The sequence below is a fragment of the Mesoplodon bidens genome (assembly GCF_964165515.1).
Source record: "Mesoplodon bidens genome assembly, chromosome: 8".
NCBI classification, from domain to species: domain Eukaryota; kingdom Metazoa; phylum Chordata; class Mammalia; order Artiodactyla; family Ziphiidae; genus Mesoplodon; species Mesoplodon bidens.
In genome coordinates, this window is record NC_138165.1 from 100,931,902 (window position 1) to 100,954,340 (window position 22,439).

The following is a 22,439-nucleotide window of genomic DNA, read 5'->3' on the forward strand; positions in this document are numbered from 1 at the left end:
CACATATATGCATGTATATACATATACATGCATACATACACATATGTATATGCATGTACACACACATACATAGGTGTATATGTGTACACACACACATAGAAATTCAAATTTGAGTTTGAAAGTACACTTTGAGACTAGGATTAGAGCATTTCTTTAGATTCCCATTATTATTGTGCAAAGCAACTGTGAGTGGAAGTTTAATTTGTAGATTAAAATCCAAGCTGATATTTAAGTTAGATGTTTAAGGTGTGACTTGGAGATAGAAAAAAGGCTCACAGGGAATAATCTGAGGACAATAATATGAGAACAGTACAGACTGGGCAAACCATAATGTCTCACTTTTCTTACATTTTAGGTTCAGAATTCATGTCAACCTGATGACTTTATTGTAAAGAAAAGATAACAAACCTAAATCTAAAACTGAAACTGCAGTCGTCATACTGTCTGAGTAATAAAAGACTAGATTCACATATAACCCATGAATTTATCCAAGATGAGGAAGGCTAAAGTCTCCTCTGGGATGCTGCTTCCCATGGCCCACTGTTGGCCTGCCTGTTTGGAACCCCAGCTCTGAAATTACTGTGGATTGAATAGAATTGCCAAATAATAGGAGAAATAAGAGAGCAAAGCTGATTTCTGAGGCCTCTCGTCCAAAAGTCAAGGTTTATGCTCTCCCATTGTCCAATGCTGCTTCAGTCTGTGCTGTGTTTTCAGTGATCCTTAAGAATTCAGAATCAAAAAAGACCAGTATCTGTTCCTCCTGGTCAATGAACTTCTGGCATGGGTCATACCATCTGCTCCCAAATAGAACCATTTTCCTCATTTGAATTTATAGAAAGGTAGGTATGGAACTTGTACAAAGGACTTGCTAAAGAAGAATTATAGGGTCATCAGGGTTAAATAAAAATTGTGCACAAAAAGAAATCCTTTCTCTTTTCCAATCCCAGTCTGCACAAATGGAGGGTAGACTACACAGGGATAATGGAATATCTATAATATCCCAAACTCAATGACATAAATATTATACAATCTACATGCTCATTACATGCATAGAGCATAAAACAATAGGATGTTCTTGAGACGAGCCACCTCATCTTTCAGAAATATTCTTTCTCTTTTTTTAGAATCCAGTAACACTCTTCTTGAATTTGAAGCACAGAAAACAGCTCCTAATGTTATTTTGCAAAACCTAAAGGGTATATCTGTGGTTTGGAAAAAGGAGAGTTTGAATAAAAAGTGTTAATCTGTTGAATTTTCTGCATTGCCACACACATGCTGTGACTTCCATCCTACATTTTCTCTTTTGCTTTGATTTTAATTGCATTTTTAAATTAAAACTCACTCAAGAAAAAACATCTTTCAAAAAATTAAGATGAAAAGAAACTAAGAGTGTAAACACCGAAATGGTAATGTCCAGAAAATTCCAAAGCCTATATATCTCTAAAGGAAGGATTACATCTTCCAAAATAAATTTACTTCTATTATGTGGCTATACATAAGATATAACCCTAACACCAAAGGAAACTGAAATATTGATCTCATAGTTCAATGAACATAAAATCTATATTTATTTAGGCAATCACTCATTTTACAGTTTCCCAGAACTGGTAGGCTTGCGGGCACTGGCGCCATTAATTTTGACAGCTCAGTGCTAAATAAATGTGAAGTATGCGTGAAAGCATACGCTCTCATTACATATCTTCCAATGTAGAGAGATTTTTAATGAATACTGATATTAATTGATAATGATATTGGCTTTACTTTTTAAGCCCTTCCTATGGCCCAGGCAGTATGCCAAACACTTCAGGTCAGTGTCTTTTTAAACCCTCACAACATCCTGTGAACATGCGTCATTACAGTCACTTAACAGTTGAGTTCAACAAGACTTACAAAGGTTAGAGTTGACTTTCCCAAGGATATACAACTACTAAATTGGAATTGGAGTTCAGGTTAATCGGATTCATGAAAGAGTATTGGTGCTGTTTATTTTTTAAAAAATGTTTAAAACCCCCTTAACTATATATTTGTAAAACAAAAATGCATCATCATCTATAAAGGCAAATTATTCTTTGACTGTATGGCAACTACAGTCAGATCACCTGGGTTCAAAGCCAGTTTCTACCACTTGGGCAAGTAATTTAATTTCTCTATAATGTAATCTCAGTGCCCATAAAACAGGGTTTATAATAGCATTACCTCCTAGGGACGTTATAGGTATTAAATAAAATAGTCTCCCCAAAACACGTTGCCTGATACCAAAAAATGCATTTGATACAGGGTAACTATTTTTGTTCTTCTCCTTCTTCTTCTCTTTTTCCTCCTCTTCCTCCCCCTCTTTTTCTTCTTCCTCTTCCTCCTATATTTTCATTACAGATGTTGGCATACATCAACACAACTTCAGTGAAATTGAATGAAATGTCTTATAGTTCTGTAATTTCATACTGCTTCCTCTGGGATCTCAGATACTTTAAAAGGTCACAAACACTTCTATCTTCTTATCTCAACCAGAACAGATTTACGAAGGATAATCCTCAGTAAACTGTATCTATGGAACTGCAGGGATTTGGCTTCCACAAAGTTGACTGCCCAACGGACAGGGGAAAATGTTCCAACCGTTCATTGGATTTTTCTCCCAACTTAGTTTTCTTTAACATTGTATCATCCTGGGTTGAACCTAAGTTAACTGAGCTTCTATTGGGTTCTCAGCATCACGCATTTTCCATGGCTATTTTTTTGTTATCAGATTTTTTTCCTTCAATACTCAGGAAATTAACTTATTTGCTTACTTCCTTTCTCTGCAGGTAGTGATGCTGCAAGTGATAGCTACTGTGAATTTGTAAAGCTGATGGCTTCAAAATATTTGAGCAAAGGGATAAAGAGTTATAACCAGGTGGTTTAATAACTCAGCTATGCCTAAGTTTTAAATATATGTATTAGTTTCTCTGACTTGGCCTTCCTAAGTATCATTTGATTGGCCACTATGTGGAGGTGATTGGTATGCATAGATAAAACCAAGAGAGTTTTTGGTTTGGGGAACCTGTAGTAATGTAGACATAGAGTTTTATTTAGGTTGTTTTTTAAAATAAGACTAGTCTTATTTTAAGATTAAGTACACCTAAAAACTCTAAGGAGATCAACTTTCATTAAAACACATTGAAAATGGAGGGAAGAAGGATGAGTATCTGAAGGAATGTATGAGAAAGAGAATTGAAAAATTTAAGTCATTATGCTTACATAATAAACCAACTGAGAAACAAACAAGAGAAATATCCAGTGTGATTAAGTACTGATTGGATGGTCATGGAAGACTTCTCGGAAGAAGTGTTTTTTTTTTTTTTTTTTCTGAGATCTGAGTGCTAGGAAGAAACCAGCCATGTATAACTCAGGGATGTCAAACAAAAGCCAGAGCTGGACAGTAAATGGTAAAACTAGGTTTTATTTAGGACTATTGCAATAGGGGAAAAGAGACCTCAGTATAGAACTGAGGTCTATTCCAAATACAGTATGGGGCAAGTGGGAATTATTAGAGCTAGGAAGCAGGGTGGGAGTCATTGGATGGAAAATTACTAAGAGGAAACACAAGGGTAAGGGGGGATTTCTGGCTAAACTGACCTAAGAAGATTCTTGCTGAAGACAGGCAAGGATGATCAGACATCACTGGGAGTACGGTGAAGGAAGGGGAACACAATCAGATATCAAGGGTGATCAGATATTGAGGGTGGACGTTTCTGGGCAAACTGGATTTGGCAGGATTATTACAAATAGTGGATTCTACAGGGAAGTGCATAGATAGGCCTAGAGGAGGGTTCAAGAGCCCAACTACTGTTTTATCAAGGAAAGAGTTTTTGTCAGTTGTGGAATCTAATAGTTTAGCATCCTGTCTGACTGAGATCATCCCTGCAGGATGGTCTTTCTCCCTGATGGATATGTTTCCTCCAGTCCTTTTCTCTATTCCTTCTCAACGTGTGTAAAATTTGGAATGGCAGGTGGAGTCTGAGAGGCTGCAGTAGTGTAGCCAAGGAAAGGTCCGCAATACAGCCACTCTCTGTTCTTCCCAATTGGGTTATGTCTAAAGGACATCCCATGACTAGAGCAGGGGGAGACTGGGGAACAAGATATTTCCCTGGGATGGAAATATCAAATTGGATATTTGTGATCAACTTTATAAATAGAGTCATGTCTCTTTAGGAATGCTGGCTGCCTGTCTGGACAGATTCCCATGCAATGGTGTTATTGTGGTGAATTTTCCCTGGTAAAGTATTGGCTTTTAATCTATAAACTCAGAAACTCCATCATTAGATGTCTAGAATAACCAAGATGTCAAAGTAGCCAAGCTCAAAAGAGATGGGTACATGTCTCTCTTTAGGCTGCTATAACAAAACACCACAGACCTATAAACAACAGAAATGATTTTTCACAGTTCTGGAGGCTGGAAGTACCTGATCAGGGTGCCAGCATGGTCATGTTCTGGTCAGGTTCCAGGCAGCAGACTGCTGGCCTCTTCAATGTCCTCACATAGCAGAAGGGGCTAGGGAGCTCTGTAGGGTCTCTTTCATAGGGCCATTATTCTCCTTCATGAGGGCTCCACACTCATGAACTAATTAACTCCCTAAGGCCCACCTTCCAACACCATGACATTGAATGTTAAGATTCCATTATATGAATTTGGGGGTGGGGAGGACACAAACATTCAGATCATAGCAGTGTATGAAACCAGAATTCTACCTTGCTGGTTTCTAATGTGAAATATATGCATAATATTTTGGAACTCACTCTTATTAAAAAGTCTTTATGAAACTGAAGTTAGAGAAGGAATGACTCATAAGAATCATATAGGTCAAAGCTTTGGGTTCTATCAGCGTGCTGGGGCCATCCCCACATACGGATATAACAGAGGACCAGATCCCCTGGGCATTGCTGTGAGGGTCCACCATCTTTTGCTCTGTGAGTTTCCTGGTTTTATAATCCTTGTGGCTAAAAAGATCCCCTCTGTTTGTTTTTCCTCTACATATGTTAATACCTTCTTTCTGATTTCAATCCAGTCTTTTTGACCAGAAAGTATGTAATCTCTTTTTATATCTCTTCTCTGAATCATCCTGTGGTGATTTTGTAATACTCAGAAGGCAATCTTACTTCTTTAATTTCCCTATTCTGGTAGGATTCTTTCTGTGTCCTCAGGGTGCACACTGTACCCTAGTTCTGTGAAAATAACAATAGCATTTTCTATGAGATAGCTACATAAAACAGGAAATTAATTTTAGGATTCTTTTTTCAGTTATCTATGCTGTGCAATAAACTGACCCAAAATGCTATGGCTTAAAAAAGTAACCATTTATTATTTGGTGAGTTGAGTTGGCTTGTATAGGTAGTTCTTCTACTCTATGTGTCATTGGTTGGGGGTCTCTCATTTGGCTGTATTCAGCTGACAGGCGGGATGGGTTAGAAGGTCCAACAAGGCTTTACTCACATTCCTGGGCTTGCTTTCTCCTCCGTGTGGCCTCTTTGAAAAACTAGGCTGAGTTTCTTCATAGCTTTTTGGTCTAAGAGGTTTTACATGGCAATTGGCTTTTCAGATAGAGGAAGTGAAAGCTGTCAGTTCTCTTAAATTCAAGATTCAGAATATCACTTCCACCACATTCTGTTGGTCAAGGTAAGTCAAGGCCTGCCGTGATTTGAGGAGAGGGACATAGACCACCTATTGAAAGGTGGGAAACACACAAGGAAGGAAGGAATTAAGGGTGGCTCCCTCGGAAGACTGTCTATCACAACTTGCCTTCAAGTCCCAATATTTCCAGTAGGCAAATATTGCCCCAAAGTTTCATTGCATTACACCATCAGATTGAAACCCAGGAGTTCATCAACTAAATCATGCCCATGTGGCACGTTGAGTGAAATTCCTCATATGCAAAGGTCTTTGAACTAAAAGTACAATTTATCTGCCCTACAAAACCTTACATAGACTGTCAGGTCAGGAGCAGGAAAACTGCAGTCTTGTTCAAAAAAGTAGGAGCTTGAGAGAGGGGAGTCACATAGAAGTCACTGGTTCATAGCAATTCGGAAATCCAGTTGTGCACATGTGCCCAGTTCTCCCTATTTGGGGACAGAATTTATTGATTAGGGCCCAGCTTCCCCCAGTTTTGGTTCTCTGTGGTTCTTAGTTTTGCTTTCTGAGCTCTTAAATCTGCCCTTTGAGTCATCTTTTCTTGTTCATAAGAAATGCCCTGTATCTAACTTAAGCCAAGGCTCTTTCATTCCCACTCAACTTTAAGACCATAGTGTTGATCCAGTTCCATGTCTTACACTGTTTCCATCCACACTTTGATCTGAATTCTGTGTTTTCATTGCTGGCAGATCCAGGATGGTATTACAGCACAGATACTACAATTCCAAATCTGATCCGTTTTGCACATTATCACACTTTCTTGGTCCCACTATAAACAGACCAAGGGTATTTGTAACTCCCATCCCTTTACAGACATCTTAATTTAAAAACTAAAATAAAATAGAAAAGAACAATTTTGTGGATGGTATTATGGGGCTTGTGACTGAAAATAAAAATATTGCTCAAACCTCTGGAATTGTGAGTTGTGAAAAGAGAGTTATTGTGAGCACAATTCTGCTGAAAGTGGGAAATGTGTCTCTCACCTTCTAGAATCAGCCAGTTCAGTATCACAGAATGTGGCCGTTACTTCTGTTCACTGGACTCTAATTTCCCAGTTTGAATTACCTATTTAAATATATCTCTGTAACCAGAGCTCTTTAAGTATACCTCTATAACCAGGCCATGCAATATTACCACTATAAGCATGGGTTAGAAGACCTTTTAAAATGATACTTTATGCCATATACAAAATAATGAATTACAGAGCTTTCCCCCCTTATTTCTTTCCTTTGTTTTAAAAGTTATAAAAGATTGAGTTGACATTATGAGGTTTTTTTAAAGTAGTTGATAAGGCATTTATATTTCTTCATCAGTGATACATGGAGTTTGGGTTGGATAATCTCTAAGAGTCCTTCAAATTCTGGGAGTCTCTGACCAAAGAGACTTTCCATCAGGGGAAATACCCACCTGTGATGTTGTCTCTTTTTTCACTTTTTGGGTCAAAACCTTTCACAGACACCAAAGCCTGGTTTTACACTATACTTTTCTTTTTAATAAGGAAAATATTATTTCAGAAGGATAGCTTGACAAGGAACATGGTAGATTTCCAAAATTAACTCTGAAAGACAGATCATCTGGGCATGACTGAAAGCCATGCATTACCTTTGTGCTCAGATATTTCATTTCAAAAATGTCACTTTCTGCTTATTCAATGCTACTGTCATTATACTATTTTAAGCATGAAATTTGTGTTCTGGAGCTGAACAGGGATTATTGCTTCTATCTTTGGACTTATTAGTAATGATTTAAAATTCATTTAAGAGCAATAAAAGTCACCTTTTTATTGTGGTTGAATTTAGTTAAGTGTTAAAATTTGCAATGCAATTTTTATTGTCTTTTATTAGCAGTAGTTCAGCATCTATGTATGTAGATCAAGACTATTTTTAAGCAGCTTCTAAAGAAATAACTTTTGAAACATGAGTTTTTCCTTAATTTTTAATTCCCCAGGGTGATGTTAAACTAGAATAAATCATGGGGCAAAGTTGCTAAAAATTTCAGACTTTTTCTTATTTGGGTAAACAAAGAACAAACAAAACAGATATGACAGTTGAAACAAAATTTCATATTTACTCAATACATGGAATAAGGTGAAACCAGATGATGTCACAAATGCAGAGAAAAATCATTTCATTAGAGATGAAATTATTCCCTCCTCTGACTTTTCAGAGAGAGCCATGAGATTGCAAGGAGGATGTGGAATGGGAACCAGACATTGCCTGGAAGAAAAGTCTCCCAATATTGAAGGAATGAATATGTTTATTCATCCCAATTGGCTGTAATTTACTTATTGCTTTACTCAATAAATAATCCTCAGTTCTCTCATTTTAAATTTGGATTCATACAAAGGAAGAGGAGCAGGAAACAAAATGTGTTTGAATTATATGAATCTGCCTGCATTAGGCTCTTTTCACCACACAGGGAAGGGGAGAGGGTAGAAGCTTGCCCAGATAATGAAGGATTTGCTGGGCAAGGTTGGCTGGAGAATTGCTTCTGATGGTGGGCAGCAGAACATACAAAACCTAGTGGAGCAGGGAGTCTATATGCCAAAGCAAACAACAACAGAAAACAAAGAACATCTAGAAAATGGGTCTAATTAAATAATATGGCACGTGCCTTGGCACGAATCAGAAGTTGGAGCATCAGATCAAGAAGAATCAGAATAACAGGCAGTGTGGTGGAAGGATGCTCCTGGGTGTACCTAGAATCAGCATCTCTGTATTCAGCTGTAATATGCTCTCTGTGATGTGGCTTCAGGGGGAGGAGGTACCGGGCAAGGGAAGGTGCGAGTTACATTTAAAAGACTGGGAAAGAGTTAAATTAATTCTTCAAGTAGCAAAGCTTATTAAAGTATTACAGTTCCAGAGGATGAAAAGGTGGGTGCTCAGGAGTTAGCTTTATGGGGTCTTTACATAGGGATCAATCAGTATTCTCTTGTCTATGTCATCTCAAGCTAACATAACAAAATTCCACAGACTGGGTGGCTTAAACAACAGACATTTATTTTCTCATAGTTCTTGAGGCCAGAAGGCCAAGATCAAGGTGCCAACATAGTCAGTTTCTGGGGAGAATTCTCTTCCTGCCTTGCAGATGGCAACCTTCTCACTATGTCCTCACATGATGGAGAGAATAAGATAACGAAGATACCCCAGTGACTCCTCTTATAAGGGCACTAATCTCATCCATCATGAGGACCCAGCCCTCATGACCTCATGACCCAATTATCTCTCAAAGGATCTACCACCAAATAACATCACATTGGGGGTTAGGACTTCAACATATGAATTTGTGGAGGGGACACAGTTCAGTCCATAGCAACTGTCAATTTCGATTACTTCAGAGTCATCATAAGAGTCACATATTATACTTAATCCCCCTCATCAGATAATACCTGTACTTGGTTTGGTACTGAAGTTGTCCTAACAGTACAAATAAATTATCACAATTTCTTCATAATGAATAGTTATCTTAATTCTAATTATGTTGTGTTCTAGAATAGAACCTTTTTCTTTCTTCCACATTTCATAGATATGGCAGGTCTTTATTTCATTTTTTTCTGATCTTTGGGGAAACAAAGTTGCATATTCTGAGTGCAACCCAAACATTGGTCTTGCTTATTCCAAAGGCTGCCTTCTAATCTATGTGGGAAGAGGGATGTTGGTTCCAGAGAAGAGGCTGTTGCTTCCCTGAATATCATGTCACTCTCAGCTCTACCACTGATCTCTAGCTTCCTGGGAATCCTGGGTTATGATCTTCCCTCAATGCAGTGTTTCTACCTAGGCTTGGGCTCTGCCTGTCCTGTTATTTCTGCCCGTACAACAACCCAAGTCTATTTTAGGGAAGGGTCAAAGAAAATGGCAGTGAATTATAGCTTAGGAACCAGAAAAAAATGAAAATCTTATTCTAAGTGATTTTAAGCATATAATGAAGTTATCCATCTCATGGACACACATTCATTGCTAGCTTTAGGTTAACTCTCCATTTACAGAACATCTTGCTACTTCCCACACCATCCAGCTCCTAGAACTCAATAGTCAGTGGCAGATATTCCTACAGTGTGAGTTACTTAGCCTAGGATGACACACTGAGGTGGAGCATGGCAGGAAACAAGCTTCAGAAGAATAATCTGGATGGACTTTTGTTCTAAGTCCTGGCTCTTTCAAAGTCCCTCCACTTCTAAGTCAATCTCACTCATTAATTTATGGGTTTACTTTATTTGGGCTCCAGTTTTTGTATGTAACCTGATGATCTATTTGAATCATATGAAAATTAACATGCATGGTAGATTTCAAAACCAATAAAAATGTATGACCAGTAGGAGATATAGATAAGAGCTATTGGTCACTTTGGGTCCCACCTAAAGAATTATCTGGATAGTTTTCATTCCATTATGTCCCTAGGCTTTTCCCTTTTGACACTAAAAGGCTCTACTGCTGTATTGTCCCCCTGTAAAATGGCATCTCATTTTTTCCTATTGTAAATTAAGGAAAAGTCGACATACATTAAGAAACTTCCGTTCAACAAGCTGCTTGATTGTAGTGAGTGAAACCATCACCATGGGTACAATGGAGTAGAATATTTGAAAGCAGGAATGACCTAGGAAAGCAAAAAGATATAGCCACTGCTAGAATATTTAATGGGTTCTCTTTCTCTGAAGGCATGATTGATGCATAAAGCAGCTACCTAACTAATCTTTAAGCACTTGCTTCACCTATAGTAAGTTTTAGAAAAGCTCCTGTGTCATAAGTTTTGCTAGATGAAAAAACAACCCAGAAAATTTGGGGTGTTTCCTGGTTTGTGCCTCGAGACCTCCCCTCCCTTCAAGCTGCAAATTATAGAGAAGCCTGTTCTTTTCTCATAGGTGTACACCTATAAGCTATACAGTCAACTTACATTATATGCTACCACTTACCACAAGCAACTACATTCTGCCACATTGCATAAAAATGATAATCATTGTAATCATATATCAGCACAATGAGATAATATCAAGACTCCAGTACTTTCCCTGCATGCTAAACAATTGATTGCAGTCACAGACACGTTGCCAGCCAGTTCCAACCTACTAGATGGGGTCAGAAGTTTATGTTCCATTACAAGGGGGTCTTCCCGTAGGCTGTGGGGTGTACTTGTATGCATATCTGTTGTGAGTTTCCAGAAGTTATTCTTGAAGCTTACACATCATTCTCTGGATTATTCTTTTGTAAAACTCTCTAGGGGGTTCTGATGTGTCAGGGTAATAAATTCATTCCAAGACAACATTTGGGATATCATAAGAGATCTTATGAACTAAAACAAATACACCATAATCAACAATACCTGGAGATTTGGAGATTAACTTGTCTAGCCTCATAAAATGTTCACATCAATTCCCCCTGAAGTATCAGACCCATCTGTATAAAAGTTATTTATCTGATCCAAGACAGAGATTAAGTCTAGCAGGCTGGAACATTTTTACCCCAAATAAAAGCAAGATGTGATCATGTGTAATAGCCACATCATTTAAAGGGCTCATTCCCCATGGTATTTTTGTAACCATTTGTACTAAGAGAAACTCTATATTTTTTCCCCTAAGTTTCTTTGTTGCTGAATTCTTAGAAGTTGATTTTTATGAAATGTGTGATTGTTTTTATCCAGTTGTGTCATCTGAAGTTTCTATTTAGGAATTCTAAGACAGAGGGATCAATAAGTCCTGGTCTTAATGCATTTATCCATGCTGGATTATTTATATTAGTTTGAAGATACATATTACTACTGTTCTTGTATCATATTTTTCTAAATATGGAAATGTTTGACTTTTGTTGGATTTGTAGTCTACGTCTCTAGCTTGAAACGCATTGCCCCTCCCCTTTAATGTTTAGAGTAGTAAATGCACCTGAAAGTCATATTTGAAAGCTTTCCTATTGTACTCATCTGTTTTACGTTTTCTTTTTTCCCCTTCTTCTTTTAGTGTCAGCCAAACCAAGACCCCACAGTGATGAATATTCAAAGAAGATTCCTCCTCCAAAACCAAAACGGAATCCAAACACTCAGCTCAGCACATCTTTTGACGAAACGTATATCAAGAAGCACGTGCCCCGGAGGACCTCACTCCCTCGGGACCCCTCCCTCTCCCAGGTCAGCAGCCCCTCAGGGGGCCCCGAGGAGGAGGAGCCCGTGTACATTGAGATGGTGGGGAACATTCTCAGAGACTTCCGGAAAGACGATGACGACCAGAGTGAAGCCGTCTATGAAGAAATGAAATACCCCATTTTTGACGACTTAGGCCAAGACTCAAAGTGTGACCTTGACCATCACAGTTGTTCTTCGCAGTGTGCTACTCCCACGGTGCCTGACTTGGACTTGGCCAAGTCCTCAGTGCCATGTACCCCAAAGGGTTTGCTCTGTGACATCCCTCCGCCCTTTCCCAACCTGCTTTCTCATAGACCCCCGCTGCTGGTGTTCCCCCCGGCCCCTGTGCAGTGCTCCCCCAACTCTGATGAGTCTCCGCTCACCCCCCTGGAGGTCACAAAGCTTCCTGTGTTGGAAAACATGTCTTATATGAAACAGCAGGCCGGGGCGTCACCATCCTCCTTGCCGTCTCAGGCCTCTGGCCACCCTAAACTGGAGAAAGACCAGGCCGGAGCCCTGGGACCCGTTCCTACTGCCTCGGTCCTCTCCTCGTCCCCTCCCCCGCCTTCCACTCTATACCGAACGCAGTCTCCCCATGGCTACCCCAAAAGTCATTCTGCCTCCCCGTCACCCGTCAGCATGGGAAGGTCCCTGACCCCGCTCAGCCTCAAAAGGCCCCCGCCCTACGACGCTGTGCATTCAGGCAGCCTCTCCAGGAGCTCTCCATCAGTGCCTCATTTGACCCCCAGACCGGTGTCGCAAGATGGGAGCAAGATGGTCAATGCCTCGGTCAATACCTACGGGTCGGCTCCGAGTGGCTCCCGGTCCAGAACACCCACGAGTCCTTTGGAGGAACTAACCAGCCTCTTTACCTCGGGACGCAGCCTTCTGAGGAAGTCGTCCAGCAGCCGCCGCCCTAAAGAACCTGCAGAAAGTAAGTGCACAGACGCTTTCATTTGTGACTTGAGGGCAGTGAACCCCGTGATGTACAGATAAGGCACGTAGTAGTGATATTTGGTCCTTTGAGTTGAAATCTCAAGATGTGTGATTTTGCTTTTGCCATATCCAAGGAAATAGTGCATTCTCGTGGGTGCTTAAAAGTGAAAGACAAAGGCAGGGCAGTCTGAGTCAGAGAGATGAAGATGCTGCCCTCCGGGTTTTGAAGATGGAGGAGGGGGCCATGAGCCAAGAAATCAGGAAACCTCTAGAAGATTGAATAGTCAAGGGAACAGATTCTCCCCTAGAGCCTTCAGAAGGAATGGCAGCCCGGCCTATAGGCTTCATTTTAGGCAAGTGAAACCCATTTCAGACTTCTGCCTTCTAGAATTGTAAAGTAATAAATTTGTGTCATACTTTTAAGACACCAAAAAAAAAAAAAAGAGATAATGCATTCTGAGAGAACTAAAAGTGATGGTCTGCACAATATAACATATTAAAAAGAATCAGTTTTAAATTTAAAATAAAGTGTAAGATCTAAATTCTTCAGAGGCTCTGGGAAATCTAACAAAGAAAACAGATCACTATAAAATTTTTAGGTACATGTCTCGATTTGGGGGGGAAATTATGCATTCAAACATGGAATTGGTTAAGTGTTAAAATTATCTTGTATTAAAAGCCTGCTTGAGCAAATCTGTATTAGAAAGCCTTTGCTGCACAGAAAGCAATTCGAATAGAATCATTACTTTTTTAAAAAAACAATGTATGATTCTCTCCACATACTTCATGTTGTTACATTCTTACTTTCCTGCTAAACTAGAATAGGCTCACTATTTCCCTTTTAAAACCCTTGGTAGTTAGCATCTTATTCCCATGGTACTCTTCCTATATCCATCAATATATAAGTTACAGAAAGATCACTAAGTCATAAGTAGGAGGGGAACGTTATATTTACCCCTGAATTTCAAAGGCTAGGGAATGTCTCTATCTGAATGGCTAATCCTTTTGTGAGCCCCAAATCACTGCCTAATGATATTGTAAAGTCAAAACAAATCCCAGTTTTCTCAATGTTCATTTCATTAAATGACATTGCTTTCCTTTATTTAAAAATGCCTTAGGGCACCTAAGCTGAAAATTAAACACTTACATCTCAAATGATCCCACCACAGTATTCTATTATTCTACTCATACAGTTACATTGAGGACCTTCTTTAAAGGAAAATAACTCTTCAACATGTCTGATGAAGATGATGATGACACTCCTTAGATAATTAATATTTATTAGTAGTTAAAAGCCATTTGTCTTGCCTTTTTTTCTCTTTAACCAGAAAGATTTATGAAAGCATTAACCACTTAAATAATTCTACTCCCTCCCCCCCAATAAAAACATTTCATTTACCTGACTGAAAGGCAAAAACTTCTCATATTTTAGACATATCTTGAATTAAATACATACATGAATACGCTAAAATATTTTTAAAATTATTTAAAAAATTGAATTAGGGCTTCCCTGGTGGCGCAGTGGTTGAGAGTCCGCCTGCCGATGCAGGGGACACGGGTTCGTGCCCCGGTCTGGGAAGATCCCACATGCTGCGGAGCAGCTGGGCCCGTGAGCCATGGCCGCTGAGCCTGCATGTCCGGAGCCTGTGCTCCGCAACGGGAGAGGCCACAACAGTAAGAGGCCCGCGTACCGCAATAAAAAAAAAAAAAAAATTGAATTAAAACTAGAAACCTCCTATTTCTAGAGTGGTGGTTCTCAGCGGGGGTGATTTTGCCCCCAGGGACATTAGCAATGTCTGGAGACATCTTTGGTTGTCACAACTGAGGATGCTACTGACATCAAGTGGGTGGAGACCAGGGATGCTCCTCAACAGCCTACAATGCACGGGACAACCTGCTACAAAAATTTAAAAAAACAAAAGCAAAGAAGAGAAAAAAAAGGATTCTCTCATCCACAATGTCAGTAGTGTCAAGTATGGGAAACTCTGTTCTAGACAATTTATTAAAATTGAAAGTTTTTTCCATATGATTGATTTGATTTAAACACAGATAAGTAAGGTTTTTGGAAAAAGTTGAAAAAAAAATAAAGGAAAATATTTTACTCTCAAAATATGTGATGGTTAGTATGAAATTAGTAGAAGTTTCATCCAAGAATTGGTGAAATTAGCCAATATTCTCCCTACCTACCAGTTTCTTTGGAGGATTCTTAGCAGCTCCAGCTGGCAGCTATACCAGTTAGCTAGAAAAAGTATATGTAAAAAAAAGTGATTAACTAATGAAGTTATTTCAAGAAAAATCCATCTGTTGGAATCAGTCTATGTGCTATATGTCACAGACTTCTCCATTCGACTCCAAAATGAGTTTTGTGTGCTTCTAAAACCAAGCTTGTACATGGAGAAGTGATCTAGGCTCTTTATAGCTTTTTAGGGATCCAAGGATTAAATTCCTTCCCATGTGCTATTAACTGTGTATCAACCCTTCAGAGGAAGGTCATGCCCTGGGTTACATGAATTCCAATATTTTACTTTACACAAATGGAAGGGAGGAAAAATGCACATAGTGTTTCTAATGAATAATCCAATACTATTTACTTTTGACTCTGGAAGAAAATAGAAAAACACTATCTGATGTTGACAAAATCATAGGGGCTCTCAGAATCTACCTGTAATCCAAAATGTAGATCCAAAATTGTTGATAATTGAAAGTTAACCTACAATTACTGCTGCAGTACACTCAGTGATACAACTGTCCCCTTCACTCTTGACAGATAGGATTCGTAGATACTTGCTGATAACAAAGGGACAAGATAAGTGATATGAAGTAGTGTAACATTCATGACCCCTGAGTCACATTTGGCATTTTTTTTACACTTCAGAGATAAAAGTAAGACTGGTATTTCTGTGCTCCATACCCCTCTAGGTTTACTGGAAATGTCAATTTTTCGAGTTTTCTGGTATTCAATTCAAAGCAAATATAATATTTCCACTTTAATTGAAAAACCTATGTCAAATAAAATTTATCCCTTCAACTTTTATTTATTTATTTATTTGCGGTATGCGGGCCTCTCACTGTTGTGGCCTCTCCCGTTGTGGAGCACAGGCTCCAGATGCGCAGGCTCAACGGCCATGGCTCACGGACCCAGCCGCTCCACGGCATGTGGGATCTTCCCGGACCGGGACACAAACCCGTGTCCACTGCATTGGCAAGCGGACTCTCAACCACTGCACCACCAGGGAAGCCCTCAACTTTTATTTTTAATAATCTATGAAAGATACATGTAATTTAATAATTTCATATCTTAAAGGCTTATAATTATTGATGGGGATTGCAAAATAAGAAAGAGATAAAATAAGACAATAGTGGTAGACCATTAATCAATTTCATTTTGCTTCACCATTTTCTAAATACAGACTCCATATTAATTGTTTTAGGAAACATGTTTTTCCTAGTTGATGTGACATTATTATGTTGTTTAACTGTATATGAGTATACTAATGATAATAAATTTATTTGAATTGGTTATTATTAATATTTTTTTTAATTTGTGCAGAGAGATAGAGGACATGAGGCATGTAAGAAGTGATTAACTTGTATTTTATTGCTGTAGATTTCTGTGTCTATATGAGAAGTAGGTGAAGTACAAATATGTTTTGTGGTGAATTTGGAGACTCAAATGATAATTTTCTACCTATCCTTTTTATCTTCCTTTTACAGATTTTTATTTTATATATCCTTTGATTGGACTCTTTAGAATACCTAAAGATTCCATGAATGGGCCATGAAATTATTTTATTTTAATAAATCAAGAGCCATGAATCATAGAAATTATTAGCAAGAATCAAGTGAGAAAAGACTCTTTCATCCCGTCAGATAAGAAGTACTTTAAAAATAAAGTTTAGCCTCTATTTAATATAAATGCATGAATGTATATTTCTATGAAAATGTACAAGTTATAATGAAGGATATAATTAAATTTTATAATATACTTGAGAGAGAGAATGTGATAGAAAAGTTAAAAGTGGAAAAATGTAAAGAGAAAATTTAAAAAAAAGAAACATGAAACATCAAAGAGAAAAGACTAATTAAAAAACTGAGGCACCGGGCTTCCCTGGTGGCGCAGTGGTTGAGAATCCGCCTGCCGATGCAGGGGACACGGGTTCGTGCCCCGGTCTGGGAAGATCCCACATGCTGCAGAGCGGCTAGGCCCGTGAGCCATGGCCGCTGAGCCTGTGCGTCCGGAGCCTGTGCTCCGCAACGGGAGAGGCCACAACAGTGAGAGGCCCGCGTATCGCAAAAAAAAAAAAAAAAAAAAACTGAGGCACCAAGAAAAATACACACACACACACAATGCACACATCAGGTCAAATTGACATATAAACAAATATAGGTGCCAACATATGAAGCACATACAAAGGTACACAGAGAACCAGAGAAGAAGCACCAAAACAGAGTAGGGTCAAAGAAGGATCAAAGGAAAAAAAAATGCAAGCTCACTCATCTGGTATTGCCATATATATATATATATATATATATATATATATATATATATATATATATATATAAATTGTGGGTTGGCATTGCCAAAGACCTTCATCATACTCAATAATATTCCATATTAATGGAGATACACAATTTTCTGCTGTTAAATCTTTCATCCCTTTAAAAAGACTCCTATTTAAGACTTGGGGATGTTATGTTACAGTTTTACAATTATACATATAAATGTGTCCTATAGGTCTGATGAAACACAGTTGGGAATCAGATGTAAACTTTGCCTTTCCATTCATTTTCTTAAAAAACAACAGCAGCAAAAAAAAACAAACACAAAGACAACAACCCAAAACAACCATCAAACAAACAAAATAAAACCAAAAAATTACCCCATGCCCCTCATGCCCTCACACACATACCTGTCTCAGTTTTCATGTAACTTGAGGTCCGGCGATGCCTAAAATATTAGGCGTTGCTGGTGAAGCAACTGATCCAACTTACTCTTGCTAATTTAATTAAAAAAATAAATTTAAATTGAAAAAACAATGATTTTGGAAGGAAATCTCTTAAAACACATTTCTGTATGTTTATAGTATCCCACTTTTAGGAAAAAGGAATGGTATGCTAACATCACTTAGCTGTCGTTATGATTCAGGGTCACTGTTGTGATCATCACTGTGTGTGTACTATGTGCTAACGCACATGAAGTGTCCATCAAGGTGACCTGAACAGGGGAGGCCTCACACAGGGGTGGCTATGATTGTCCTGTCATTTTTAGTAACAGTGCAGCATTGATAGATTAACTGTGATACTGAGGTGTCCTCAGGAGGGCTATTTGAGGTTGCATAGCTGACTAACCCTCTACAGATCTACCATTTAAGTTCACTTAAATTCTTCTGTCTGTTTCTTGTGGTTTTCCTGCCTTGTCTCTTTCTTCCAGGTAGCTCTATTGATGCACCCTCCCCTTCTTTTCTATTCTCCTTTCATGCTTTTCCTTATTGTATTATCACACCATTAATCAGTTGTGGACCAAGAAACCAGATACCCAAACTTGTCTGCGGAGCCTCTCATCTATCTCAAGTGTGTGACTTCAGGGTAGGGACTTTGTGACCTTGACTTCCAAATGCCACTTAAATCCATTTACTAAGTCTTGGATGAAGTTCTTGGATTCATGTCTGAGATGGTCAGGGATATTCACTTCCCAAGAACTAAGCTGTCCTGGGAAACATGGAACAAATGTTATTTTATTTTAAGAGAACTTACACTTTTTGTTTAGCCTATTGAAAATATTTTTTTTCAGTAAAATCTAGCAAACTCACTAGCTAAGGACTTTATTTTCTCTCCTTTTTATTCCTATGAAAGCAGAAACTGACAAGGAGTGGGTAGGACAGAGAAGCAAAGGGGATGGGCAGGGAAGAGAACCCAGGAGTCTGGATCTTTCATTTGCTGTGGGGAATGGGTGAGCCTTCAGCCTGTGACTGCCCTCTTCCAAGCATGTTGAATTTGAGCAGAACTTCTGGGTGTGTGGTGACTAGAAGCCACCTGGCCAGAGTTGGCGGGAGGCAGGATATTGAACCTCTGGAACACACAGATTCTTCAAAGACATTTAGGAGTTGAGCTACACCCAGAATAACTGAAGAGATCTCAGAGGATATGACAAGGAGGATTCCAGAAGGCCTGGCAAGACCAAGGCCTATAGGTTCTGCTAAATTTCTTAAATAAAACCATGACTCTTGTCAGGTTCTTTTCCTGCTGTTTATTGCTTGCCTTCCTGCTCAGAGCCCCACACTGTGGCCTCAGACTGGTTTCTGCCTTAGCAAGACTCCTTCTAGTAGCTCAGAAGGAAAATTGAGCCTGCACCTGGGTTATGAGGATGCTCTCAGGCCAGGATGCTGGGGACATGCTCCAGGGAACATCCTTGGGTCATTCAAAGCAGAGTGGGTGGGACTTCCCTCATGGAGCATTGGTTAAGCATCTGCATGTCAATGCAGGGGATAAGGGTTCGAGCTCTGGTCAGGGAAGATCCAACATATCCCAGAGCAACTAAGTCTGAGTGCCACAACTACTGAGCCTGCGCACCTAGAGCCCTTGCTCCACAACAAGAGAAGCCACTGCAATGAGAAGCCTGCGCGCTACAGCGAAGAATAGCTCTCATTTGCTAGCCGCTACTAGAGAAAGCCCACGGGCAGCAACAAAGACCCAATGCAGCCAAAAAAAAAAAAAAAAAAAAAAAAACCACAGCAGGCAAAGGACCTCCTGCATTATATTCACCTGCCTATTGTTAAAAATACAGATTCCTGGGCTTTATCATAGATTGACCTATTCAGTGAGAAATCCTGGAGGTTGGACCTGGGATCATGACTTCTTAAAGGACAATCCCCAGTAGTATTTCTGCCTATTACCTAACAGTAACTCAGGGGTATATGGCTAAATATTAGCAACACCATTTACTTGTGTGCAAGAGAAACCTATAACACATTGCTTTCATCTAACAAAATCAAAACCATAATCTGTATAAGAGAAAGAAGAGGAAGGGGAAAAAGTCAAACTCAGATAACTTGAAATGAGTGAATGTTGTTTTTCTTTCCTTAAGTAAGCTACTGATTTGTTGACAACTTGCAAAAAAACCATCAGGGTCATCTGGTTGGATCAGCAGGGAAAAGTATTTCACTATCTCAAGATACTTCTGGAGACCTTGAGAGTTTAACATTGTATCACATGGTGGGCAATGTGTGAATAATGTCCATTCTTGTTCTTACTTATAACCTTCATCTTAGTCATGCTAGGTCTGTGTTACTTACTTCATCAGAATTTCTCAACACTTAAATTTGAGAACCACTGGTAAGAACTGCTTCAGACAGGAGTCATTTCTGTTCTTCAGACAGGCAGGGGAACTTGAGACTCAGGCCAACAGCAGTTTTTACCCCAGAGGTCTGTTTAGATGGGTCCAGGTCATTTACGTGGGAGGGCTAGCCAGAGCAGGGCGGAGCCCCCAGATGGAGCCATGATGCAGAACAAGGGTGTGCTCTTTAGAGAGGATACCCAGCCCCATGATCTAGCCAATGTAGGAGAGCAATACAAGAGAATGAGAGTCTTCCTTGTGGGATACTGGAAGAAATGATGAAAGCAAGGAGGAGGTCTAACTGTCATGACTGGCCCAAGGATCTCAGTAGTTAGAGCTGACAATGCTAATGGGGAAATGAGGTGATGAGATTCTTGGAAAATGCTTCTGCCTCAAACAGGTTTACCTCAGAAACAATTTCAAGTCCAACTAAGCCCAGAGTGGAATTCATCCAAGAAGTAGTGGTAAGGTCTTGGGGAAAGAATGCAGCCCCAAGCTTTTCCTTCAGAATGCTTCCATAACAATAGGAGCATATATCAATACTTACTTTTTTGCCATTTACTCTATGCCAGACACGGTTCTAAGCATTTTGCTTGTATTCCACCCTCATAGCAATACATGGAAGCAGGTGATATTAGCGCTGCTATTTTAAAGATGGGAGAAACTGAGGCACAGCTTACCCAGGGTCACATAGGGAGTAAATCTGAGACTTGAACCCAGTTTATTTGGCTTCAGAGTTTCTGGTCTTAATGATACTTTATCTATACTTTACCAGTCTCCCTAATTTCTTTCCCCTCCCAATTGCCATTAAAATATACCAGTTACCATCAAAAGCTCTAATGGCTCATACTGTTATCACTCCCAGAGATATCTGCCAGATAAAAGAAACCCAGATCTGTACCTAAATAGCATGGGTCACTTAATGGTTGTCATCAACTTAGGAAGGGGCTGGAAAACCTTTTCAGAACCCTACACAATTCACTTTGGAATATCCTAGTCGCTGTGAGGGGATTTTCTGGACCTCAGGCTTCTGAGCTGCCCCTGAAGGCATGTGGTCTGCCCAGTGGGCCTCACAATTAAATGACCTGGGCAAAGAGACTGTGAGTGTTCCTAGTGCTTTTAAGCATAAGTTAAGGATATATGGGCACATTCCTTTGGTCTGAGCGGTTTGCAATACTGAGCTACCAAATAGATGATTCATCCTCCAGGGATATAGGGCTTTTGTCCACAGATCCTTGAATCTTGTCCATAACGAAGCAGTGTCTTGGTGGCCCAGGGCTACCCCAAAGGAAAAAAACACTCCGTGCATAAAAATAAAAATAAAAAAATCAGCCAGTGCCCAAAGGAAATGAGAGCCCTAGCATCACTAACGTAGAAACTGATCTAGTAAAACAACAAAAGCTCCAAAAGAGCCCTATGCAAAATGCTTCTTGGCATCACCTCTTTTCTCTTTAGATTTGTGTTAATGTGTACTTGGCAGAATCAGACGCCCATCTTTAAAACACACACACACATACACACACACACACACACATACACAGTGCTTCAAGATCATGCTGGCCTATTTAACTATTATTATTTTTTAAAGCTAAAAAAATTTTTCAGGATGATGAGGTTAAATAGTGTATAAGTAAAATCCCTTGATTTTGAAAATGCATGTGACTCCTTGGTTAATTGGGACCATGACATTGTCTGTTTTCCTCTTTCAATTTCTCTTTGGACTGCAACATAGAATCACTGAAGAAGACATAATTTCATAAATAATTGCTCACCTTTCTCGGGGTAGACTGCAGCTGTCTTTGATTGATGCAGGCAGACGTGTTTATCCCCTGTGTTTATATTCTCTGGCTGCTGAATCTTTAAGTGCAATTTCTCGTCAGCAATTTAATCAGCAATTTTCTCTATTAAGAAGAACCTCCCTGCTTTAGATTGAAATAATTCAGAAACATTTTCAATTCAGACATAAAGCTACACTAGTCTATTTTTTTAAAAAACCAAGATTTCCTCAGTTTGTATTCAATATACTAGGGCTGATTTCTTTTTCTCCTGTTGAATTACCTCAAACAGGAAATTCAATTTCTGATTTGTATTTGACATCATGTGTTTTCAACAGTTTGACATCTATGAGTAATTAAATATTAGGTATAAGGGGTTCCTATCAGTCATATCATAGTTCCTTGCATTTGTCCTACATTTTAATATGATCTAGAAGGTTTGGACAGGGCCTGGATATCACAAGAGATGCTTTTCATCTTGGCTCAACCATTTAGAAGCTCTGAGACTTTGGATAAGTCAGTTCATCTCTTAATGTCATAGTTTTCTCAATTTTCAGATGAGAATATTAAGTGCTCAACTGTGAATCTCTTCCTTCTCTGTTGTTTGATGAATCTTTGGATTACT

At 39.2% G+C, this 22,439-nt stretch overlaps 1 protein-coding gene across 1 annotated transcript in view; it reads left to right on the plus strand.

Moving 5' to 3' along the window:
• The window catches only part of NYAP2 (neuronal tyrosine-phosphorylated phosphoinositide-3-kinase adaptor 2), a gene marked incomplete at both ends in the record, with an annotated part of 253,406 nt that overhangs the window by 126,318 nt on the left and 104,649 nt on the right, over positions 1 to 22,439 (plus strand). Inside the window, one exon of the mRNA XM_081242400.1 lies at positions 11,610 to 12,704. Coding sequence (XP_081098526.1) covers positions 11,610 to 12,704 — 1,095 coding nt within the window. The remainder of the gene's footprint in view (positions 1 to 11,609; positions 12,705 to 22,439) is intronic.